The sequence below is a fragment of the Stegodyphus dumicola genome, chromosome 2 (genome assembly GCF_044657685.1).
Source record: "Stegodyphus dumicola isolate Sdum_Otavi_A_Nest chromosome 2, ASM4465768v1".
Lineage (NCBI taxonomy): Eukaryota > Metazoa > Arthropoda > Arachnida > Araneae > Eresidae > Stegodyphus > Stegodyphus dumicola.
In genome coordinates, this window is record NC_140769.1 from 107,303,247 (window position 1) to 107,329,268 (window position 26,022).

Genomic DNA, 26,022 nt, shown 5'->3' on the forward strand with positions numbered 1-26,022 from the left:
TCATAATGTGAAAATCTCTGAGATATTCCACAGGGAATATGAGGATACGAGTATGTCAGTAAAATATCCCAATATCCGCTTGTTTCATATGCCAGAAATTTTCCCAGAGATATCTATCGGATCGTCTTTATACTAGAATGTTCTAGGAATATTTCCGAAATTTAGGTTTTAAACAGAAGACAAATCTTATTACCTTATCAGTATCTAAGTGTTTTGAGTTAGTGTTCGAGAAATCATTACAATCCACTCTTTTCAAGGCTTAGCCTGTATTTTAAAAATATGCCAAATGTGTTTTACAATAAAGAAGAACATTTCTACGAAATGGTTATGTCCCATTTGAGGCTTTCCCATTTTAGACTTTTAGTACGTTGGTGTTTTTTTTTTTTTTTTTTTTTTTTTTCTTCTTCAAAAAAGGTATGTGAAAACATACTATACATCATATCCAGCAATTCACTAGCTTCTCAGACGTAAGTTGTAGAGCATTTTCTCGGAATCAGATTGCTTCTACCTTTTGGTTTGTGCTACATTACTTCCTTCCTCCAAGGTCTGATTTACAAAACTGGAAGCCCGGAGAAAAGCGTATGATGGAGGCCCTTCCTTCTTGGATTATTTCCAACGTACCAAACATCATTGATACAAATAATAAAAATTATTCGGCGAAATAATCTAGAAATAATTTATTCTTTTTTAAAATTAAACTTATTTAAACAAAAAGGTATATTTCACTTTTCTTTTTGTTTTGTTTTCATGGTTTCTTTTCTTTTTTCTTTCTAGCGCAAATAGGCATTAGGCCAGAAAGGCTATTGATTTGGCATTTTGCTTTGGTTCGCTATAAAATGGCGTCTCATTTTTCAGTTTCTTGTCACTAAATATTAGAGCCCCGCAATATATTTAAAGAACTTAAATATGAAGAATTTGCATGAATGTATGTATGTTTCTCGCTTTGTGAAAAAAAACAATGGTACCTAGAGACATCAAATTTTGAATAACGTAGTCCTCCACTGGAATTTTGGCATCTGGAGGCCCAAATTTGGAATTCGTTTTATTATCTATTTCTTATTTTGTAAAGCATTTAGGAGTTTTTGATTAAGAAAATCGATGATTTCAAAGTGAGCAATGGCAACACTGTAGGGGGGGGGGAAATTATCACCAGCTCGCAAGACTTTGTATCGGAAATTCTAAAGATATGCTCTTTTTAAATATTTTGCGATATTGCTGTTGAATTAAATTTGATAGTTTAAGTGCGAAGAACATGATATTTAATAAATAAAGGTAACACACAAAACATTAAAAAAAGTCCTTTTAAGCGTAATATAAAATCTGAAAGCCTACAGATCTTTTTTTTTTTTTTTTTTTTTTTTTTTTTTTTTTTTTTTTTTTTACAATATTACAAAGATTTAATGGAAAGAAATACTTTTTCAGTGAAATTGAAAGAAATATTTGCAAAGAGAATTAAAAAGAAAAACTGCTTTGAAATTCAACCTCTCTCTATTTAAGCACAATGGTAGCATTTCAGTCTCTGTCGATGGGTTACGTGACGCTCTCATTTCAGCTTTTCCTTTCAATGTCAACGTTATATCAAAGAAGCAATGAATGTCCACATGACTCTAAATAATATGATTTATGTCACAATGTGGTCTCACTCTTTGACTTTTGTTTCCAAACAACGTTTAAATACAATATTTAACGTCAGTGGTGGTGATATCTAATACAATAAACATAAAATTATTTTTATTTGATTACAATTCCCTTTTCCTATTGTTTTAAGACACGACCATGTGGACTTCTAAAGAATAATCGAGGCTAAAATATTTTGAAAATTCTGTACCTGAAATGAAAGTAAACAATGAGAATTTTTAAGGATTAGGGTACCATTAAATTTAATTTAAAAATACAAAGTTCCAAAGGCACATGAAAGACGTAAGTGATTATTGCCTTCATAGTTTTTAGATGCCTTATTTCACTAAGTTTTTTAATGTTAAGCCATATGGAAATAAATTTTTTGCATCAGTCTGCCTTAGTTATTATATGGTACTCAAATATAAGAATCTTCCTAAGGCTGAAACAAGTGCTCTCTGATCACCTTAGAAGAATCTCTTTTTCCGATTTTCATTTTTCAAGCGCAGCTTATTTTTGAGTTATTTAAAATATGTGAATTTTATTTGCACCACATGACTTCCTTGTACAGCATATTAAAATATACAAGGTTTTTCTGCGCTACATTTAAACTTATTTTTTCGAATTTCAGAGATATGTTTCTCATTCAATCAATTCAGTTCTCACTTTGCAGCAAAGCAAAAATATATAAAAACTCAAATTATCTTCATTAAAAATTGTAAAATATAGAAAAACTTAAAACACCAAATGCAGTTAAAACAACATATTTTGCAATTAAAGTTAGAATTTCTACACCAAAACAAGCAATTCATCGCCAACGTGCAAGAGGACAAAATTTTCGGTGCACAAACATTTAAAATAAACTTTTGGTTCCATTGGGCAAATAGACTGAAATTGGTGTACCAACTGACTCAATTCGCTATACTACTAAGAGTTTCAAATGTAAACAAATAGGCCTAACGCAACTCATCGCTTTTAAATTGTTGATAATTCTACAACTATGGCATGCAGATTAACTAAAGGCATAAAATCCTTAATCGGAGCATTAGAACATTATAATTAAATCACTTTTAAAACAAAAAGTACACAATTTACCAACATGTAAGAATAAAAAAAAAGAGCTCACGAGCCAGGTAAGAGAATGGATTTTTATAATACATCTGTTCGATGCGGCCGATTGCAATAAAAAGCCGAAGATGCACATCTAGATGTTATAGCAGTCCCGTATACAAAATTTCAACTTTCTACGGCGAATAGTTTTTGAGTTACGGGAGATACATACATACGTGCGTATGTACGAATAAACGTTACGAAAAAATCCTCTCTGAATCCATTTACAATCCGTTTTCAAAAAAATAGTCCTTTATTTCTCTACACTTACAAATGTCACGAAAAAAAAAAAAAATCGTTCAATTGGATTCGAGAGAGGTCAAAATGGATATTTTCGTTGAAATATGATGCCCGAAATTTTTCGCGATTACAATACTTCGTATAAGGAAGTAAAAAGAGGGAAATAAAGAAGAGAAAAAATGAAATACCTCAAAATAGAAAATATTTCTAGCATTAAAAAGAACACATATGTCACTTTCTCTATCTGGTTTTTATACAAGTTAAACTACAATTTAAGTAAGACACATATTGAATTATATATTTAATCTGTGATTTTTTAATTCCAATATTCGATCTATGTTGTCCGTGATTCTATCTTACTTCTATTAAGCTGCTTAATTTTTTAAATAGCACTGCTCACATTAAGCATTGCTTGAAAGTCCTCAATAGTAGCAAAATATGGTTTAAACGGAAGGGAATATAATTTGTAATTCAGCATAAGAAAATATTTGGCTCTTTTGATTTTTCCTAACAATTTCGTGACTGAATTTTTTTTTCTTTTGTCCTTTTTATGATTTTGTATTTACTTTCAGAGTATTCTCTGTTTCTTCCTCTTCTTTTTAGCCAAAAACGTCAATTAGTCTCAAAACTCAATTTTGCGTGTATTCACTTTTAATGTCGTCCAGTGTAAATACATTGTTTCACATTTCATTTTTCAATTTTTATTGATTTCATTACTATCCGGCAGAATGTAAGATATTTCTTTCTTATTTAAACAATCTATTATTGATTAACAAACTAAGCTATTTAAAAACAATAGGTGCTATTATTAACCCTAGTTTAAGCGCATGGGTGATAGGTGCCAACCGCGTGCTAACGCAGGGTTAAGAATTTTTTTTAAAACATTTTAATCTGATTTGTTTAAATAAAAAACGCATTTAATGCCTACTTCTAATTAAAACATTAAATATTTTTATAGAATTACATAATATATTTGTATTTTTTCACCTTTCTAATATACAGAAGATATAAAATATCATATTTGTCTAAATTTATATTCATCTAATATCCTATAAAATGTGTTTGCTGTTTAATCTAGGTCTCTCTCTTGATAATCTACGCATAAACCAAAATAGCCCTTTTGGGAGACCGTTAAAATCTGAAGCCTTTCGGATTTTCTATTGATTCTCCCCTTTTCATTTTATTTTAATTTAATTTTATATTTTATTCGACAGTGAGAACTTAGCTTTACTAGATAGCAAAAAGAACGTGAATGCAATATAACAGAATTTAAATCTATCGATTCTGCAGTAATACTTTTTTCGTCAATATCGCTCGCCATTTAACCCCGAATAAAGTTTTATGTAAGTAATGATATTAAATACTGCATTCATCGGTCCACGTTTTTAAATCCGATTCCAGACACAGTATTTCTCGCATGGATCGTGTGAAAATTTTTTGAAGAAGTACATATAAATTATTTGCATTACCTTCTTTTCGAACTACAGATACTTGTAAGTACAGTCCTTGTAAAGCAGCAATGTTTCGTACATTTCGGCGTCCGTGTTATTAAGTATCATTTCGGAATGTTATTTCGTTGTAAGTTCCTCTCTACTAATTTTCCATGGCTCGTTCCCAATAGCTTTCAGAATTTTCAGAGTTTGGCTTCAGATTGGTTCTACAGGGAATATTCAGGAAGACAAAAAAAAAAAAAAAAAAAAAAAAAAAAAAAAAAAAAAAACACCAGTAAATGCGAACTTTCATCGACAATTCTGTAGCTTTATTAAAAGTTAAAGCGTTTTTTAATATGCCAACCGAAGCGGATCTCCGAAAACTTTCGCAGCGACCGCTCTGGCTTGATGTTTCTCCCGTTATGTTAAATCGTGACTTTTAATGCTTTTCCGAACTTGATGAATGAGCTATCAGTTATTCATGCTTTAAAAGTCACCATAATATTTGCTTAGATGAATTGACATTTCGCTGTCTTTCGTCTAATATCAACGCTTCTACTTTTGCTACTGCTCTGAAAGGCAGTCTTACTATTCTTGAAATTCATCACTGCAATCCAATCAAGAGACAAAACTGGAAAGTGGTAATATAGAGTGGCTCAAAAGTAAACCGAAACGGACGTGGGAGACTTTACTTGTTTTGGATTATCTTAAGCTCCTGACGCATAACAAAAGATCTAACAGGAAAATAACCACTTCGGCTAATTGGGCAATTAATAACTTTCTGGCAACGTAATTTTTAGAGAAAAAGAGTTTCTTTCGAACAGAAATTTGTCAAGTCGAGGTTTCGGTTCAGGTATTTTTGAAAAAAGGACTTAAAGGTCGACTCAGTTAACTTTTAAAAGACCGCACTTTCATTTAAGACAAAAAAAAATACAACCCAGGGGCAAAGGGCAATGCACGATTAGGGGGCAGGGAGTTAAAGGTAAATTTTCAATATACTGTTGAAAATCTTGCGGATTATTTATTTACAGCATATTATTCATTCATAACATTCATTAAATGTGTATTAGTTTCCCTACTTATTAGTTTTCCTGCATTCATCATTTTGTTTTCCTTCATCGCCTTGGAATACTACGACATTCCACAGCTGTTTAGCTTCATTAAGCAATTTTAGAAGTATATATAATATAACTAAGAATGAATCATCTTACATAACCAGTGAACGACAGATATGATAAGCAGATAATAGTATTTATTTCATTCCGAGCAGTAAAGATTACAAAAAAAAAAAAAAAAAAGTAATATTTGCGTAGTATTTCCATCATTGGCCTAGAGATTTAATGGTTTAGTTTTAAAACTCGGTAATTATAATATGGATTTAACTGTACCCTTTGTTACAGTTCTGAAATGTTTTTCCCCACCTCATACTACTTCTTATTTCTGTAATAAGAAAATTTTTAATTTTTTGATTAAATTTCATGCGGTAAAATACACTCATGTCCATAAATTAAGGATAATGCAAAATCAGGCAAAGGAAGAGTTAGAAGCAAAACAAATTTGATTTATTTGTAAAGCTTATTTATTAAACAAAAGGTAAAGAGCAAAAAAAAAAAAAGATGCTATATGTTTCATATTATTAGAAAAATTTCATATTATTAGAAATTATTAGTTTATTAACAAAGTTTCATATTATTAGAAAATTACCGATTTTTTCTCCCTGGAGCAAATTACAAAAAAAAAAAAAAAAAAAAAAAAAAAAAAAAAAAAACTATTTACAAAAAACCAATATTACATGGTTGGTATAATTGTTAATACATTGTATGTCTCCCAGACGATACAATACAGTCCGTACAACGCCTAGACATGCTGAGTATCCAATTATCGATCTGATCTTGGGGGGGGGGGATATTACACCCCTCAAAAAGCAATGCTCTCCAAGTTCCGGTAGACATGTAGGAGAAGGTTGACGGGCTGCAACTCGTCGGCCAAGCATGTCTCACACGTGCTCTACTGGATTCAAGTCCGGTGAGAAGGCTGGCCAGTCCATACGGGTGATATCCTCCGATTGAAGGCATTCGCTTACGATGTTTGCACGGTGAGGACGGGTGTTGTCATCCATAAACACAAATTGTGCGCCCATGGCGCCCCGAAACAAACGTACATGTTGTTCCAGAATGATGTCCCGATAGATTTGGCTTGTCATGGTTCCAATTTGAACATGTAGGTCAGTTCTGGAACCCAGAATAATTACACCCCAAACGAGCACTACTGCACCACCGCAACGGTGTCGTTTAATGATGTTTTCTTGGTGGTAACGGGTACCTGGAGCTCTCCATATGAAAGTCCGGCGAGAATCAGACTGCAAGCTAAACCTGGACTTGTCGGAAAACATCACACAAGCCCACTGTTGCGGTGTCCACAATGCATGTTCTCTACTCCAGGCTAACCGCAGGCGACAGTGAGTTGCAGTAAGTGGAACGCATCTGACAGGTCTACGAGCATATAGACCAATCTGCCCTAAGCGTCTGTACACGGCCTGTCTTGAAATTGTCCTACCAGTGGCTGAAGAGAGCTGACGAGACAGGTCTGAGGCTGTGCTCCGCGCTTATTCACAAAGCCTACAGACAGTTTCTTCTGCTGTTTGCTCCGATTGGTTAAAAGAGGTAGGGTTACAGAATCTAGTGCTTGGCGACTTTTGGTTCATCGCCTTTACAATTTGTATCTGAGCGTCGTGTACCAAAAAGTGAGCATAACCCACCGGAGAAACCGCAGCCCAGTGGTAGCCAGCGCGAGAATAATTATCAGACTTCTAGGTTGCCGGTTCTATCCCCGCTCGTAACTTTCATAAACTCTGCTTTATACGGATTTACTTTTATTTTAACTTTATTCAATGACTTTGTCATTATTTGTCTTTTCGCCTTCGGGTACGGTGTTAAAAATTAAACGCCTTTATTTTCTCTATTTTTGTTAATGTTAATTTTTCTTATTTTTATTTACTGGTCTGTACTCTTTGTAGTAGGTACCAGTAAGCAAGATGACGATCCAAGATCCCGAAAAGCGTTTCAATAGATATAGCGCATAATGGAATAAAATATAATTTTAGTTATACTTACTCGTAAATAGAATAGGTATCCGACACCCTTAAATGTTTACTGAATGTTTTCATTTGGTTAATTTTTTTAATATTCCTTTATTTGTATAAATTAATGCGCTATGAAAATTTACACAATAGACTCTTCCTAAGTGAAATAACGAAAAAGTGCATATGCTGTCTCGATATAAACACCTTTTCTTGTAAAACAATTACGTACTTTTAAAAGTTTAAATTCAAATACAAATAAACTATTAATAAGATCAGTAGATTATTTAAGATATATTCCCCACAATTCCTCTAAGCTTTCATTCATAAACTAAAAAAAAATATTGAATGAAATAAACGCTGTTTCCGTTTGTTTGCTGTTAATTACCACTCCTACAGGGCGATAACTCGCCATTCCAAATATGACCGCCAAGCAGATGTTTTCTCCAATGAGAGCAGCTAGTAGCGAAATTGTCTATAGACTTTGTGAATATGCATGCTCCGCCTGTTTCTTTTGGCAGTAACTGCCAAATACCGGTCCTCATTCGGCGTTGTAACTCTGGGGCGACCTGTGCTGTAACGTCTACTCGCATTACCATCATCTTGGAATCGTTGCCAAAGCCTGAAGATGACACTCTGGGCAATCCCAAGTTCGTCTGTTACTTCCATTTGGGTACGACCACATTCCAGACAGCCGATAATTCTACCACGTAAAAAATCATCCAAATGCGTCCTTTGTGTCATAACTATTCGGTTATTGCACTGAAATGCTTATAAAAGCGCCTGCGAACAATTTTACTTCGTTGCCTGTGTTCCTTATGCTGCTATCACATCTATAGACGCGCGCGCTTACCCGGGACAATTCCGAGAAAGGAGATTCTAGTAGCACGGCTTTAAGCGGCAGGCTTCCGAGAAATGTTTCGTCTAGCTAGGAGGAACGTGTCCCAGCTACGAGCAACATTTTAAAACTTTTCCCAAAATGTTCCGGATGGAGACCTGTTCCTCGAATGTTCAACCAATCAGACGAAAGGTCAGCTTCTGAAGGATCACGGGTAACATTTAATATGACGATGGCTCTCACTGTGAAGTGATGGACGGTGGAAATAGAGGCCGATTTAATTATTGCTGTATTGTTGTAACTGCCTGAGTCATTTTTTAAATGTGTATATATTCATTAAATATATAATCGTGGAAATTTCAGAGTTGACAGTATTTTACGACGTTCTTGCATTTCGGATTTGTTTACAAATTGTTCGTAGCCAAAAGTTCGCCAAATTTGTCGTATTTCGTGCTGATCGTGTATTATAACACTGTTATATAATAGAATTTTATTTCTTAAATTTAAGTTGAATAATTTTTTAAAATCCGTTTGTATATGCGCGGCTTTTCTCCTAATTACTTATCTTTTAAATTGTTAACTGCATAATCAGTGACACATTTTAAACAGCATAAAAGATGCATAAAAAAGAAAAGCATAGCTTATGTAATAATGAGAATACTCATTAAATTTGTCTATTATTTTCATGTTATTAATGAAATACTTTTTGAATTATAAATACATTAGAAACTATACTTTTATTGTAAATGCTACATATTGAAACATTGAAAATTTATGGATTTATTATTATGCATGATGAAAAACATTTGTATATACATTCATTAATACAAATCTTATTCATTACATTAATACTAATAAATATATATTAACAACTTCTAAAACATCGCATCTCTCTATCTGTATGTAAATATATGACTTATTATATATGTATATATATATGTATGTATGAATACAAAAATGAACATTGCGAAGAAGTTTATTTGAAGTTGCTTTTAATTCAGATAACGATTATGTAATTGGCAGCAACTATAGTTATCAGTTCTTTGCAAATTATTATGGGTATGTAATAATCAGTTGAAAAATAATTGATGAGTATTTGAGTACTAAAGAGTGTACACATTTTGTTATTGGGTAAATTCATAATTATATCATACGTAATAAAAACATGACTAATAAATAGTAAGAAATGTAACAGCTGTGCATTTATAACATTTGATTACTTAAAACAGTGCGCATCTGATTATCACCTTCATGTCTGTTTACATAATGAATTGCACTTTCCAATTAAGTGTACGGGCCTACTAGTGGCCGAAGTGTCATTGAACACTGGTAGTTCTGTCTCAGGTTAGAATGCCACGAACGAGCTGGCTACATGACGTTTCCTTGGTTTGCCCCATTTGTAACTGGTATACGAAGCCAGTTTTAAAAAATCTTCAACAAAGGGATCCTCCCGTTAGGCAGATATCCCTCGAGGCTTTGCCGTAATCACATAAAACAAACTCATGATGTGCACCACCTAATTTCTAGAGTTGGTATAATTAATGTGTTTTAGGTGTATTACCGAGTGTTCTATGGGACAGTAAACAACTCGCACATGTTTGATTGCTCGTGTATTCATATGCTTTATTTGATCTTCATTTTGCTGAATAGTATCTGCTGGCTGTGAGTATGTAAATATCAGTCATATAGACTTATAGACTTTTGTCATAAAAGGTCTTTTTTTGGGGGGGTCCGCTTGTTTGTTTAAATGGACAGAACAGTAATTATGAGCCATAAAGTTAGTCAAGGTCAGAAGGTGGTCACCAGGTCACAAATTATCCAGTGAGCCATCAAATTTCCATTGCAATGCAGGCAACAGAAAATACACATAGATGTCTGATAAATAGACTTATACAGCACACGTTTTAAACTATTTTTAGTGTATACAGAATTTGGCTATTACTGATGTAATTGATTACTATAACCAGAAGTGTGTTTATCTGTTACTTGAAGTGCCAGAGTGGAGATCAAAGTGATTAACTTGATAGCAATCACCTTTCTATTATCTTCCATTACTAACAATAAAGTTTAAAACGAAAAGCGTGTGAGCGATACAAAACAACAAGAAGAAGCGAATGTCACTTGAAAGGAAACGTTACTTTTGCCAATCTGAGCGATAACTGATTCTTGTTTGGCTTTCAGCCTGCTTGCCAAGTGAAGATGGTAACCCTATTTTGCCAAAAGCCGTTTCTCAGAACTGTTGCTACAAACGTTTTGTCCTGGCAACAAACAGCTAATGTGATAATGCTTTTATATATCACTCTCTTACACTCTCGTCATTGTGACGTACCATCGGTGTCATCTTCTTACTTCCTGAAATTTGCATATGATTCTTGAAGATGTGTGCAGTGATTTTACAGGTGATATATTTATTTTAGAGTTCGATTTCCGCGTGACTCCGAATTATCCTTAATTTATGGACATGAGTGTAATTTACGCACTATGTGAGTAAATGTTCATGCTATAAAAGAATTATTTTCCATTTCTTTCAATATATATATAGAGATTTTCTGTTCGCACATTTTTTAGACGACTTTGCTTGGCTATAAAAAACAAATCGCTGCTTGAGAAAAAAAAAAGAAAAGAAATAACTGCAACTATATTTTTTAAAGTGTAAATTATCGTCTGCTATTTGACAATTTTGTTTGCATGCAAAATGGCGGTTTTAAAATAGTCAGTGGTAATGTATATATTTTCGTTTTCTTCTTATTTAGCCAAGAGTTTACTTCATTTTCTTTACTTATAGTTTTACTTATCAAATTACAAAGCACTATAGACTTTGTTTCTGCCAAAGCAGGTAGGCTTTGTATGTAAATAGTTTTTACTCTTGTGAAACATTTCAATGTACTGCAAATTGTGTTTTTCTCATTTTACTTTCCAATTATTGCTTGACAGAAGAATAATTTTTATGAAATTTTAAAAATGCCTTACAATACATCCTGCAAGAGATGGCGCCACACGAGCGCCTCATTTATTCAAAGTTTACTTATTCTGCGGACGGCAGCACAGGAGCCTCCATCGCTAGTAATCTCCGAGTTCTAGCACAGCATGTGCACAAGTACTTCCATATTATTGGATACAACTTACTCGATTCTTCAAGCATTTAAAAGTCAAGTATAATATATTGGTAAAGGCCGTTAATGGTCGATTGCCTCTTACCAAGTTATAAGACATAGACACAGAGGTTTTAAAGAAGAAATGGACGGAAGGCTGCTTGTTTACCAAACCATCATCCTCAGCTGCAAAAGCGCAAATGAATGAGATAAGATATAGTGATCAGATAAGAAAGACTGGACATCAGTTCTTCCATCAATAAAATTCCGAGTTCCATACTCAAGGTTCATCTGAATTATCTTAATTGACATTTTCTTTTAATATTTTGCAGTGTTTATAGTCTTATGATGTAAATGTAAAACAATTTAAGTAAGTTCACATTTGGGTAAGAAAAGACTGTTTAGTAAAGTTCAGTGGATAAAAAATATGAGTTGACAAATTTTACTGTTGTTATAGTGCACTATTCAAGTTTAAAAAAAAAAAAAAAAGCTCAGATCTTCTTTTTCATCTTAGGTAAATGATACCGATCTTTAACAAATACAGAGGTAAAGTATCGGATGTGGCCAGCACAACTTCCCGCCATTTCCTTCTTAAAACATGGAACTGGCAGAATAGCAGTGAACTTTAAGTAAAGTACCACTTCCAGTTGGTTATGTGGCCCACCAGCGGGCAAGAAGTAAAGTCGCTGAACACTGGTAGTTCAATCTAGGGTTCAGAATCCCGTCGAACGGGCTGGGTGCATGAACGTTTTGTAATATTCATGTGTAGGGTGTATATGAACTAGTTTCTCTTAGAAAGTCCTCCACAGAGGCATCCCTTACCTTAGGGCAGAGGATTGATCATTTGTACTTTAAATCTTATTTATTTATAAACTTCTATGGCTCAGTGTAAATTATAAACACTACTCATATTTTAGTATTCTTTATGTGCTCGTGTACCCATCCATTCTCATGTTTTGATTGACTGTAATATACATTGTGGTCACACATAGTGTTTTGGATCACAAATTAATGAATGACTTAACAATCACAAAATTTTTAAAGGCAGCATAGCTTTAGAGTTCCAGATAGAGTGTTAAGTGAGCCATAAATTTCTTTTTTGGTCTTTTTTTCAGTTTATAATATCAGTGTTCAGTTATCACAATAAAATTATAAACTTTTTGTTGCTTTAGTTTTATTTATTGATCATCACTTTCTTTGCATTTATACCACATAAAATTCAATAACTAAATCTTCAAGTAGCCTACCTTTAGAACTTCCAATAACGTTAACTGCTACCATACATTTTTCTTTATACATTCACTAATTATACTAATATTACTAAAAATTAATTACTTCTTGAAAAATAATACCCATAGCGATAATATGTAGTAATAGCATCCTTTTCTTTCATTTCACCCATCTGATGGCAGTATTATTTGAAAAGTGACTTCATACAAAAGTGAAACAAATGCAAAATTGAGGATTAAGGCTAATGCATTTAATTGTCTCATAATGAGAGCTTGTCTTCATGATAAGTTTATTCTCATTATATTCAGCATAATTCCAAGAATGAATTAAATATTTATAAAGATAATATATTGTTATTAATCACATAACTATTTTAAATACCTAATTTTCAAAGTTTTCGATTAATTTTTTTTTTTTTTTTTTTTTTTAAAGTTCTGTTCAAGTCTTCAAGTAAAGTATCGCTTCTGGTTTATTAATTTGGAATCCTAATTAGTACTTATTCATTGAAAAATCACTATGGAACTTTTAGACCTAAAACATTACCTCCCTTACCTATATATATATATATAGAGACTGGCATGAGGTATAAAAACAGTGAGTGCTTTTTTTTCCCCCAGAGCCATCAAATTGATGCATGTTTCTTGGGCTCAGATCTTGCTAGTATAAACAGGTCTTTATGGGCTTTACTTGAAGTACTACATACTACTTTTAGCTGCCCAACTTTACACAAAATCTAATTAATTCTTTATATGAATGCACAGAGCTCAATTACAGAAAATAGAACTTTTTGGAAATTTGATATATTGTGGATAAAAAATCGTTACACACACAGACACATCACTGTAAAAATACTAAAAAAGTGTTGTGGGGACTTAAATTCATGCTTAGAACAGAAAACATTACCCCACTTACATATATATAAGGTTAGAAGGTGGCAAAAATTAACGGCTAAACATGCTTTACTAATCAAAATATGTCTTTTGTAGAATTGGGTTCTGAAAATTATATATGTAATCAATAGAAATATAAACAATTAAGCAAAGAATATGACAAATTTTCTCAAAACTTGCCACAGATTAACAATTTGTAAATCCATTGTATAAACTTCCCTATGTATCACTGAAAACATTCCAATATTTGGAGAAAAAAGTTTAAAAAAAATTACTTTGTAAGATTATTGCTTTTCCAACAATGACTTCAGTCATGTAAAAATCTGTTAAACTTTATTAACAGACAAATATTAATGAATGAAACAGTAAGATAAATTCATGACAAATGCAAGTATTTTCAAATATACAGCTTTATTACATAATAAAATTTAATTAAAAACTAATTTTCAAATACGAAGTTAAAAGTAACAACAAACATTAAACAAAATTCTAATTGCTTTAATAATATAATTTGGCAGCATTAGTATGCAACATCATATTTCCACATAACAAAGAAACAAAACAACAAAAAAAAAAACTTCTCTTTTGTATATTTCATTATGAAATAGAATAAAAACTACCAACCTGTCATTAAAAATACATCTTTAGAAAAAAAATAACTATAAATAGCTGCAAAATTTTTAATAATCATGTCACAATCCATTTATATTGATACAAAAAATTAGAATATAAGCTAAAATACCATACACAAATAAATTAATTTGTACATGATTCTAAAGACTAGTTTAAAGATAAGGTATTTTTTTTAATTAAAGACAAAGGAATTTGATTCCATACACAAATGCCACAGAAACCCACAAAAATTTTACAACAATAGAATAAAAATATCAAAAATAAAATTTTAGATAGTAGAAATCTTAAATATTTCATCTCTCATGCATAATAAATTAACAAAACACAACATAACTCTAAATGAAATTATACATCATTTAAGGCATTGCATGGTGCATCAACATTATATTATCTATGTACTATACTAACAGCATATGTAATATACATTTCCTAAGCAAAAACATAATCAATAACAGGTGTTTATTTTATATTAGGGAAAGTAAACAGTATGTACTGAATAGTGTCTCTCAAACTCTTTTTTTTTCAGCAAATCCCGAGCACCTACTCTTTAACATAAAAAGTTGTGGCATTCTGTGAACACACAGATTATTCCAAATGTTAAAAAATATATACAAAATGAAACACAGCTAATTCAACACCTTAAAGAAATAAATAATTATGTCATATATAAAACATGAATTTGATTTATGGGATGTATGGGAAAATGCACAAAGCCATACTGATACACAACTATATCAAACACTCACATCAACACAACTATATCAAACACATCAGTTTCCTTAAAATGCAGCCATATATATGATGTAAGATTTCAGATACATCGCATGAAGAATTCATTATAAATGTTTGCACAGGAAACACCTTTGGGTGCATACTTTCACTCTAACATAATTATAATCAACTTCTGGATTTAGCAGAGGTAATTAGTTACAATGAACAGCATCCACAGTTAACTCAAAAGCATGATTAATACCAAAGCCAGTTGAAAAAACACAGGACAGAGGAATAACCTTTGTTATAACTAATGGAAAATATCAATATTTTACCAGTATTTTTAAGCAGTTTAATGTGGAACATAAGTTCACTGGTTTTATAAATTAAATCAGTATTTAAAACAAAAAGCAATTTACTTTTATTAAAAGTTTTAACAATGGTTATATATTTTGGATATATACATATAAGGACCTGCTGTTTTCAAATAGTAAAAAGAACAAGTAACAATTGATTAGATTATAATACTAATTAAATCACAAATTTTAGAGATTATTATTCAATGTACTGTTTTCATTCAAATGGTAATGCAAGCTTTTATCAAAAGGCACTATACCAAACACTGTATATACCAGTGCAGTTTCTTATCATGTAAAAGGAATACCACTAACTTCGCCAAGTGAAAACATGAATATAAAAATTTATTTTTTTTATCTAAAAATATAGCAGGCACTGCTTTTATTATAAATACATTAGGAAGACAAATTCCATATTTTAGACATACATCATCATATGAAACATTAATCTTAAACACGGCAAAGATGCATTTTCTTGAACTCTAGATATCAAAAGATACAAGCTAATCCTCTGCCCTATTCACACTCGTAACATATTTATTTCATTTGTAGTATATATATTTGCATTATGTCACTAATTATTCAGTTAATTTAGAAGATTCCTATATTTGAAATTTTCTCTTTTTTAACTTTACAAATGAGGAAGGGTAGATGGAAAAACAAAGAACATTGCATAGATATATACAAGAAAATAGTTGCACTTGTTGAAGTACATTACAGGCAGACTGAAATTCTATGATTTAATCTTAAATGTACAGCCTCCTATTACTGTTAGCTTCTATTTTGCTTATACTTTCAAAGTGTGTTAAAACACACTATTCAAAAGACTCAAGGCATTTTAAACAGCAAATAAGGTGCTTCACCACAAAGGAATATTTCTTAGTCTTTCAAAATATATCTAGATGTTTCATCTGAAATCACCTCAAATAATATAAGTTTTGCTAATCATAAATGTATTAATGGATCAAAAGTTGATAGGATATCATTTGATAAAATAAACAAAGCAACTTGTGGCCATTCAGTATCTTAAAAATTGAATTAAAAAATCAAAGGGGGGGAAAACCTTTTAGTTGGAAAATCTTTAAACATATCTCAAAACATGTTGTACTCGGATACTAATCATTGATTTTGAAGCATTGGCCTGCAGCATCTAAGGGAAAAAAGACACATGCATACATATTAACATTTTCTTGTGTGAAGTTTTAGATCAAGGATTGTCAACCTGGTCGCTACCTCCCACTAGTGGGTGATTTAAACTTTCATGGTGGGTGGAGAAGGTTTTTGTCTGATAATGATCAAGGAGGAGTGAAACATGCATGAATGTGTTGTTCACACCCCTTAATGTTTATTTCTGTACTTGACCATTCTCCTTCGTGCAGTTCTTTCCTATTTTCATGTATTTATATGGCTTTGCTATTTGTAAATGAAATTAAATTATATGTAAATTATATGGCTTTGCTGTTTGTAATTTCAGCCTATTAAAAGTTTAATATTGTAAATATAGTATAAATCAATGCATAAATTTAACTATATATTTTTTACTAAGTCTCCACTTAAAAACTTCTTTGCAGTTGCACTATATTACGTTACTGTGAATGGGTGGGCAGTATATAAATTTTTCTGCCTATGAAGTATGCAGAATTTATGCTTCAGTTATAACTTTTTCAGTCTTATATGCTGACAGATTTTACAATAGCTGGGCATATTCAAGTGCACAGTGAAATCCGAATCAGCCTTGATTTGATAAACAGTCAACATTTGTAAACTCTTCCATCTATTCCAGCTACTTTTTTATATGCTGGCAATTTACGACACCTTTCAAGATGGCACTACACATGATTTTGGAACTAATACATATGGTTTTTAGGAATTTAAACATGATGATGTGATTCAAAAATTTTTATTCACTCTATTATCTTATGTGGTATGAAAAGTTTCAAAGAGTTTTTGTAATATGCAAGGGCAGCACCATTGGGCAGTTTTAACAGCAGTTTCTGTGTAGTTTGGTGGGCAATTTCATTATTGAAAATTGTGCTGTACAAAATATTAAACTCTTTAATTAACTAAAATATGGTGGTAGGTATAAAAAGGTTGACTATCCCTGTTTTAAATAATTGGTAATTTTTAATATTACACAATTTTGATACATTATTTGAAATAAAAACAAACAAAATATAAAAAAATGACAATTCTCATAAAGTAGTTAAAATGAAAAAACAAACAATATATAGAAAAATGAAAGACAGCACTTAAAAAGGTTTAACAGTTATGGCAAAATGTCCAGTTCTACGTTTATTTCATAAAGATGAGAAATAAAAAGAAATATTTTACTAACTAAATAATAAAATGCAAAGATATTCTTACAATTTCTGATATTGCCACTTTGATATGCAATATTTAACAAAGCCCCATTTATCATAGCTCTTGTTCATATACAATATGTTAATTTAGCACCTTATTTATTTATTTATTTTTACATTCTTAGCCTCTTTAATTGAGAATTTCTTTTTTATGGTATCTTTCAGGTTTACAAGACAGAATTGTAAAAGAAAACCATATTTCCACTAACATTTTAATTCGAAAAGAAATTTGTCAGATTACTACTTAATAACAGATAACACTTTAACAACATAACTTGCTGTCATGATACAGGTAAATAATGGACATAGTAAGCATCTAATCTTAGAGCAAACTTTTTTACTTGCATATTAAGAATAATATATACTATTTATAAGATGGCTTAGCTATATATTTTAAAGATTAATATTAGAATAACATCTATCATAACAATAATGACAGAATTTAAAAGTGATTTCATTATTAATTTCCACACACAATAAGCGAAAATTTCTCCGATTGTTGCAATTTTTATAAATAATTCTTCTTGAATAATATCTGAGAGGAAGAATATCTCAGAAATGTTTTTATTTCATAGTTCAAAAAATGCTTAAAACATCAATTTTCTTTAGAAATTAATTTCTGCCATTTATATTTTATATTAAATATCAACAAATAAACAACACATTAAGCAGAGTAACCGAGGCTGTGCAGTAGAATTCAATCTTCATTAAGTTTAATTTATGCAAAATATTCAGAAACATTTGTTTATTAACTAAAATGTAATATTTATTTTAGAAAAGTTTATTATGATAATTAAAACTATTTATTTCTTTAATATTTTCTACCATATTTTTAACTGAAGTAAAACTGATTCTTCTGTTCTTTTCATAAATGTACAGTAAATAAATACATAGGTAACGAAATTAGAAACTCATTTGGATACAAACTGGGATCGACTTTCAACATCTGTACTTGTGTCCATTGTATTATAATTTGGGGCTGGTCCATCTGTTGATATATTCTGAAGAATGATATCTGCCTCTTTCTTTGCTTCTTTTGTGAAAATATCAGCCACAAAAAATGCCTAGATTACACAAATGCAGTATTAGAAACCTAGAATAAGAGCTTTTCACAAGACAACTAGAGAGTACCAATGAAATCCAGAAATTGATATGAAAAATTGTGGTTTCATATGAAAAGAATTAAAAATTAATAAAAACTCCACAAAAATTAAAGAAAATGATTGTTTAGCACATACACAATTTAAAATATTAAGAAAAATTAATTTATTTTCCCTTTTAAATATCATTACTGAGGGAACTGTAACTGTAACTAAAGATTATGTAAGAGCGCCATCTAGATTAGGGTGTGATCAGATGAGATGAGGCGTGAACGATAGTGAGGACAGACGTGTCCGAAATGTTTTGATGATCATTCTTTTTACTTTTCTTTTCATTCTAATGTAAATAAATAAATCCTAGTTTAACTTCATGAGTTGTAGTTATGCCTATCATCAATCCTTCCCCATATTATAATTACAAAAGAATACAGCACTTTTTACAATAAAAATACCCAAATAATTTTGCCTTGTTATAGTAACAGATATTTTTTCCATTAATTAGTAATGTTTGAAAAATTCAGAATTATCACCTGGACATATTACAAATGACACTTAACATTATATTTCTAAATTACATGTTTTAAACTATATTAATTAAATTTATAAGTAAAATCATTTTAATTATGCAGAAATGCATTTAGCACTTTAGATCTAGAGGTTCCAGACCTACGTTCAACTACATGGTCATTTTTGGAAACTGGTTATTTGATAGTTTGTTAGCCGAAGTAGAAGACAAATCTCGTTTTAGAAGCAACAGATAACAGGCTTATTTGGCAATGGCTTATTTTGGAGGTTATCACAATTCACAAATGTTACATGCATGATAACAAGCATAACATTTCAAAAACTTAAGGAAGAATTCCTTAAAGATATTTTTAACTAAAAAAGAGAGAGGGAGCAAGACAGAAGATCTCTGCCAAGGGCATGTGATACATGTTCATATAAATATACTCGAAATGTTCATAATTATTAGTTGAATGCACAGTAAATTAAATGCATTTACAACTACATCAACCAGATTATAGTATATTTTAATAAGCCAAGATTTTAATAATTAAGCAGCATGTTTATTGCTTTTGAATTATTTATTAAACAGTTACGATTTGAAAGATAAGATCTCATTTTTTCATGCAATGGGAGTATTTAAAAATTTAGACTCTTTTATTGCAGGGCTCATATATAGATGTTACTAATGCCAAAAGTAATGCGCAGGCTGACTGACTGTGTTCGTATAATTTTACTTCATATGATAATATGTTTTAAATACTATTTGTCATTTACAGTGGTTCAAAATACTTAAATACTCCTTCAAAATTTTATTCTTTCTGCATGTGTAGCAATTTATATAATTAGGTGAAAATATAGAAAAGGCCATGATGAAGATCGATGCATAATAATAAACACTATGCATATGAAATCAATTATGTTAAAATAGAAATCATAGAAATCTTTAATTTTAGATAATTCAAAATTATCTTATTCCTATGCAGTTAATTTCTCCTCCTGCCCTTAACAGATCATTTCACACAAACACATACAAAAAAAGGGAGCAGATTTTTGCTTGAAATGATACTGCACATAACATAATTACATTGCAATTAAACAAGATTTCCTAATAGTTGTCAAAATATAAATTTTAAAAGAGCTGGAAAGAAGTGGTAATTTCATTCACATGACTCAGAATTTTGATTCTGTTGGACAAATTCTAATCCAATCTTGATGTTTAATCAAACCAATAACAGTTTAATTATTTTTTTAAGAATATCAGTTTGTGGAAAATGAGCGTGACCAGATAACACATTTTCATTTTTAAATAATGTAAAATCAAAATATTTTTTCACTGATACTATTCAGTGCACATGTGTATGTTATGAATATACACTCAGAACTGGATTAATCATAAGACAAGCACATGATTAGGGAATCAAATATAAAAGGCACCACAAAAAAGTACGAGGCGTATTCGGAAACTAAGTACCGTTTTGGAAAAAAAAATAGTAAAACAATTTTTTCGAATCCAATTTTATTTTTACATGAAAATACATGTCTTAAACTATTTTTCAACATAGTTTCCGCGAATGATCAAACACTTGTCATAGCGGGTGACCAGTTTTTGTATACCATCGTCAAAGAAACTTCCCACCAGTTTCGATAACCACAACTCCACAGCATTTTTTGTGTCATTGTCAGATCCAAAGTGCTTGCCACCAAGCTCGCGCTTCATGTGCAGGAACAAGTGATAGTCGGACGGCACCAAGTCCAGGCTGTACGGCGGGTGATCGAACTGCTCCCAATGAAACTGTCGAATTAACAATTGAGTGACAGCAGCAGTATGGGGCCGAGTATTGTCATGGAGCAACACAATTCCTTTACTGAGCATTCCTCTTCGTTTGTTTTGAATGGCATGCCTTAGTTTTGTTAAAGTCTCACAATATCGTGCTGCATTAATGGCTTCACCTCTGGGAAGAAATTCAGTAAGCAAAACACCTTTCCTATCCCAGAAGACAGTGCACATGATTTCTTGTGATGACACTGTCACTTTGAACTTTTGTTTTTTTCGGAGAACGAGTGTGTCTTCACTCCATCGATTGTTGTTTTGATTCTGGTGTGAAATGACACACCCAAGTTTCATCACCTGTCACAAGTTTTCTCCCTCATCACTGTACTGCATGAGAAAGGTCAGGGCACTACCACGTCGCTTTGTTTTGTGAACATCAGTGAGCATTTTTGGAACCCATCGGGAACACAGTTTGTGATAATTCAAGCGGTCAGACACAATTTCGAACAAAACAGTATGTGAAATTTGTGGAAATGCCTCTGAAAGAGTTGTCATTGTGAAGCGTCTGTTCTCATGAATTGCTTCATCAACTTTCCTTACCAAATCATCCGTGACAACAGAAGGCCGACCACTCCGAGCCTCGGCGTGGACATTTGTTCGACCTGCATTAAACATTCTTACCCACTTTCTCACCATTCCATCACTTATCGCGTATTCACCGTAAACTTCTGTCACTTGACGATAAATTTCGGCCGGTTTAACATTCCTCGCGTTCAAAAATTTAATCACAGCACGAATCTCACAGTCAGCGGGAGAACTAATTGTTTTAAACATTTTGAATGTGAACAGCAAACTGAAAACACAAGACAGAGCAACCAAAATGGCGACAATTGAAAGTCAGTGAACAAGAAAGACTAGTGCGCATGCATGGGATGCCTACCACAGTGCTGTGACGGCGCTAGAATGAAACGGTACTTAGTTTCCGAATACGCTACGTACTTATGGACTCAGAGAGCACTACAAAAATTGCCCTATTGAATGACTGATGCAACTAAACCAAAACTAAGAGAGAAAGAATAATGGAAAATTGGTATAAATGCATGTGGGGGCATGAAAATCTTTGATGCTTAGGGCCCTAAGGATTATACATATGATGAGTGGTATGTGATAATGGTAGTTTGGCTGCACTGCCTTGATTATGAACACTTGGAACATAGAATTTTAACATATTTATTATTAATCTATGAGAAGCTTATTAGTATCTAACAACATTATGAATAATATCAGCATGACAAGTTTACAGTCAGGTATTACATGCATAAAAGTTGCTATGAGTTAGTTTCAGAAGGTAAGGTTAGTTAACCGTCTTCATTATCTGAAGACAAAAGTTATTGTTAGTTGCAAGTTTTTGAAAGTTCTTTCTATTTGAAAGCATACAAGCATTCTCTACACTGTCTGATACATTGTGAAGACTGAATTAGTCCCAGAACTTTAGTTTTTGTTGTATCATTATGGCAAAGACAATACCAGAGAATATACGGAACTATTGATCAATGATGTGCCTAAAATTATGCTGTTTCAGTTAAAGGCACATTCTAACCATTGTACCCATCTAATGTCAGTCATAAAGTTATGATATTATTGGGAAAGTTATTCCTTCTGTACAGTTACAGCATGTCAATTCCCTTCTTAACCATTTGACTGTTTGGAATTAGCCATTACATAGCAGTTTTATTGGAAATGCATACAAACCTTTATGTGGAACCTTTATATCTTTATGTAGATCTCAACAGGTACATAAAATACATCACATTATTTTTTAAATGACTAGGAATAAAATTATAACTAAATGAAGCTAAACTTACTGTAATGAGTGCCATAATGGTGCCCTGAAGAAACCCTACCAATACATCACTCCAATGATGTTTAAAATCAGCAATTCTTGATAAAGCAGTGTACCAAGTCATCATCATAAGAATAAATTGTAAGAAAGGTCTAAGAAGTTTGTTTACCTTGCATCTCATGCATGCTTGAAGATAAATCTGAAATATATTACAATGATTACTTCAGTTTACCACATCAAAATTAGGAAAATAAATTAAAATATGATTTAAAGTTTAATAACTTCGCAATTTAAAAAATGCACCCAAATGAACATTTGAGAATTCTATAACACTATGATTATTATTATGTTGCATTTTATAGAATAGTAAAGATATATTTCCAAAACTTTTAGAGGGGAGTGGAACCCCTTTCCTGATTCAAGAATTAAAAACTTTTGCATATGGTTGGAAATTTCAGCACTGGGTTATTAGTTACTTATCCACTGATTCACTACCTATAATACCACTCTTTACTTATTTTAAAGCACTGAAGAAATCATAGAATTGCTGTAATTATTTTTATTCCTCTCTATTTTTCCCCCTCTTAACTTAGGCATTTGTTTACTCCTAAGAAAGAGGAAAGGGCAGGGATGATTCCCCCCACCATCAATAATAATAAGAGCAAGCACATATCTAAATTTTTAAAATTTTTTGTAACTTTTTTTTTTTTTTTCGTTTTTCTCGCAGAAGTTTTTGGGACAACATTTTTTCAACTCTTATCAATTCCTACTGCATTTTGCATCATGCATTTAATAGGTTTGCTGAAAAAGTAAGCAAAAGCAATCCATTATTTACATTATTTGTAGTCTTTTATCAAAAAAATCATACTCAAAATTTTTTAACTTAAACTGAAACTTTTAGACTCTCTCCCTTCCTCTGAATTGCTGTGTCACTTTTCGCTTAAGCTTTCCTCCAGGCCACATGCTTTGCAGCTACCTTCTTTGTTCCTTGAATATGTGCTGAGGTAACAAAAATGCAGGGCGCATGAGACGCCCGCTCCTATGTGAACTAAATCTTGCAAATCCAGAATTGCTTTCCTTAATAAAGATAGATGATTCATGATAAATTCATGATTTCCACAATAAGATGATTCATGATAAACATAAGAAAGACATTTCAAAATGAGAAAAGCTAGTGATAAACGAATTTTGCTGAAAAGCTTTGATTTACAGCGAGTGAGGTTCGAACACCCTTTCCTGTTGGAATCCAGTGCGCTGGCCACTAAGCTGTCTGTAGGAGTAGCTCTCAGAAAAAAAAATGATACATATTTATGTATCCATTATTCATTGCAAAGATAATTTAACTAACATTAGTCATTGCAAAGATAATTTAACTAACATTCAATAAATTAATGCCATATGGCCCAAAGTGTAACCATCCTTGAAAATTCTGAAGTTGTATTTTATTGAATACTCTTTCACAGTCAACTGCTTTATTTTAGAAGTTGTTATTTTGTTGAAGCTAGTTTTTGATGTATTTTATATTGAGATACTTACTTACAGAGCTTCTTGTTACACATGAAATAGCAAACATTTGAAATAATTAAGGAGAATTTTGTAAGGCAGAGAACTTGATTTTGTAGAAATTGTAATTTATTTAGGTTAATGTTACTTTGTACAGGTGAAGCATATGGATATACTGGTTGGATCACTGCTTTATACAATTTTTTCCCTTTATGAGAATTTGAAATTTCTACCAATGTATATGGTCTGAGAAATCTGAGGATGCCATAAACAATATTGATAATTTTATTCCTGTGGACAGTTACAATCTCTTTAAAAAAAATCATCACTATGTGGTTCTGATGCCATATTGAAAAGGATAAGCAAGAAGTTTTTTCTGATTATGACACATAATAAGAACTTGGTCAGCTATTGGCTGTTCGTTCACGTCACAGACGAAAAAGCTGAACACGAGCTAACTCAGATTTACATCCACTGTATAATGCAAAATTATGCCAGCAGAAAAAAAATAGTGGCAACTATGTCGCTAGCGTACTCGATGTGGACAGCTCTTTAGATCTTTGGGGGAGGAGCAAATCCTTAGGGAAAACTTATCAACATTTGATATATTATTTAATCCAGAAACTGGCTAAAATTTCAAATTAACAGGCGTTTTAACTTCAAAGACACAGTATGCTCACTAAAATTAACAGCAAAGGAAACTCAAAGTATAAATGGAGTAATGAAAGTAAATTCTTCGCCTATCTGTATCACAAAAGTGGAAAAAGATAGTGAAATAAAGTTTGAAAATGTAATGTGTTTATTTTTTGGAGCGAAAAAACATAACTACCATGTGCAAGATTGCATGCCAAAAAACTTCATCTTTTCTGACAGAACAGACTCATGCATCTTGCTTTTACAAAACAGTACATTAATGAGTCTTAGAGTTTTGGCTATGGGTAATAATTTGCAATAAAAGATAGATTTTGCACACTTGGCATTAAAGATGTAAATTTATTTAATTTGTATTAATCTTAAGAAAACCTGCAATAAAGCTTAAGAAGAAAGTTTTATGCATTATCTTCCAACAATGAAGGAGGAGTCATAATGTTATGAGGTACATGGGGGACCAGCAGCTTGAAGCAATTGTAATTCTTTTAAAATCAGTGATGAATAAAATGAGTTATTTAAATAAAAATTAGAGTATATTGGAAAGCTTAAAAGTAAACAACAATTATTACGTTTCATATTACAATAACTTTAACCACACTATTGAACTTACAAACCTCCAACTGCAATGCAATTTTCCAAAACAGCTGCAGGCATGCCACAGTCAACCGACCTGAATCCATTAAAACATGGGAGCAATAATTTCATTGCCATCGATAAACTCTTTGTATGATAAAGATAAAATTTTAGGAGAAAGGGGTCACCAGTTTGTTGCTCCCAGGCAGAGACAAAGATAAATTTTGGAGTTAGGTCATTTTTGCTTATGGGGAGCTCAACTTTAAACCAAGAAGACTGCCAAGCGATTGATATTCCTTCTACATTCCTCAAGAAAGATGTGAACAAATAATGCAACACTTGTACTTCCTGTCAACTTCCAGCTAAAAAGCATCCTTTTGATAAAGTTCCTATTATGCTAGTTGCACGTCTTAACAAATCATTCTAGATAATCTATGTAGACATCATCGGACCTCTAGAACCAAGCTGTCAAGGTTACAAATATATTC

General features: G+C 31.8%; 1 protein-coding gene and 1 long non-coding RNA gene across 6 annotated transcripts in view; one reads left to right on the forward strand and one right to left on the reverse strand.

Annotated features, from left to right (window-relative positions):
• The window catches only part of LOC146998542 (uncharacterized), a 230,620-nt gene that overhangs the window by 12,069 nt on the left and 192,529 nt on the right, over positions 1–26,022 (forward strand). Inside the window, exon 2 of one of the 3 annotated variants that reach the window (XR_015039522.1) lies at positions 11,921–12,573. The exons of the other annotated variants lie outside the window; for them this stretch is intronic. This is a non-coding gene — a long non-coding RNA (uncharacterized LOC146998542). Of the gene's footprint in view, positions 1–11,920; positions 12,574–26,022 lie in introns of those variants that run through there. 3 annotated transcript variants of the gene reach the window in all.
• Positions 13,919–26,022, reverse strand: part of LOC118186334 (putative phosphatidate phosphatase) — a 203,410-nt gene continuing 191,306 nt past the window's right edge. For all 3 annotated transcript variants that reach the window (XM_085811013.1, XM_085811014.1, XM_035356420.2), the window contains 3 exons: positions 22,830–23,006; positions 18,514–18,650; positions 13,919–16,376 (listed from right to left, as the gene is read on the reverse strand). In XM_085811013.1, coding sequence (XP_085667139.1) covers positions 16,346–16,376; positions 18,514–18,650; positions 22,830–23,006 — 345 coding nt within the window. In that variant the 3' untranslated portion in view covers positions 13,919–16,345. The remainder of the gene's footprint in view (positions 16,377–18,513; positions 18,651–22,829; positions 23,007–26,022) is intronic.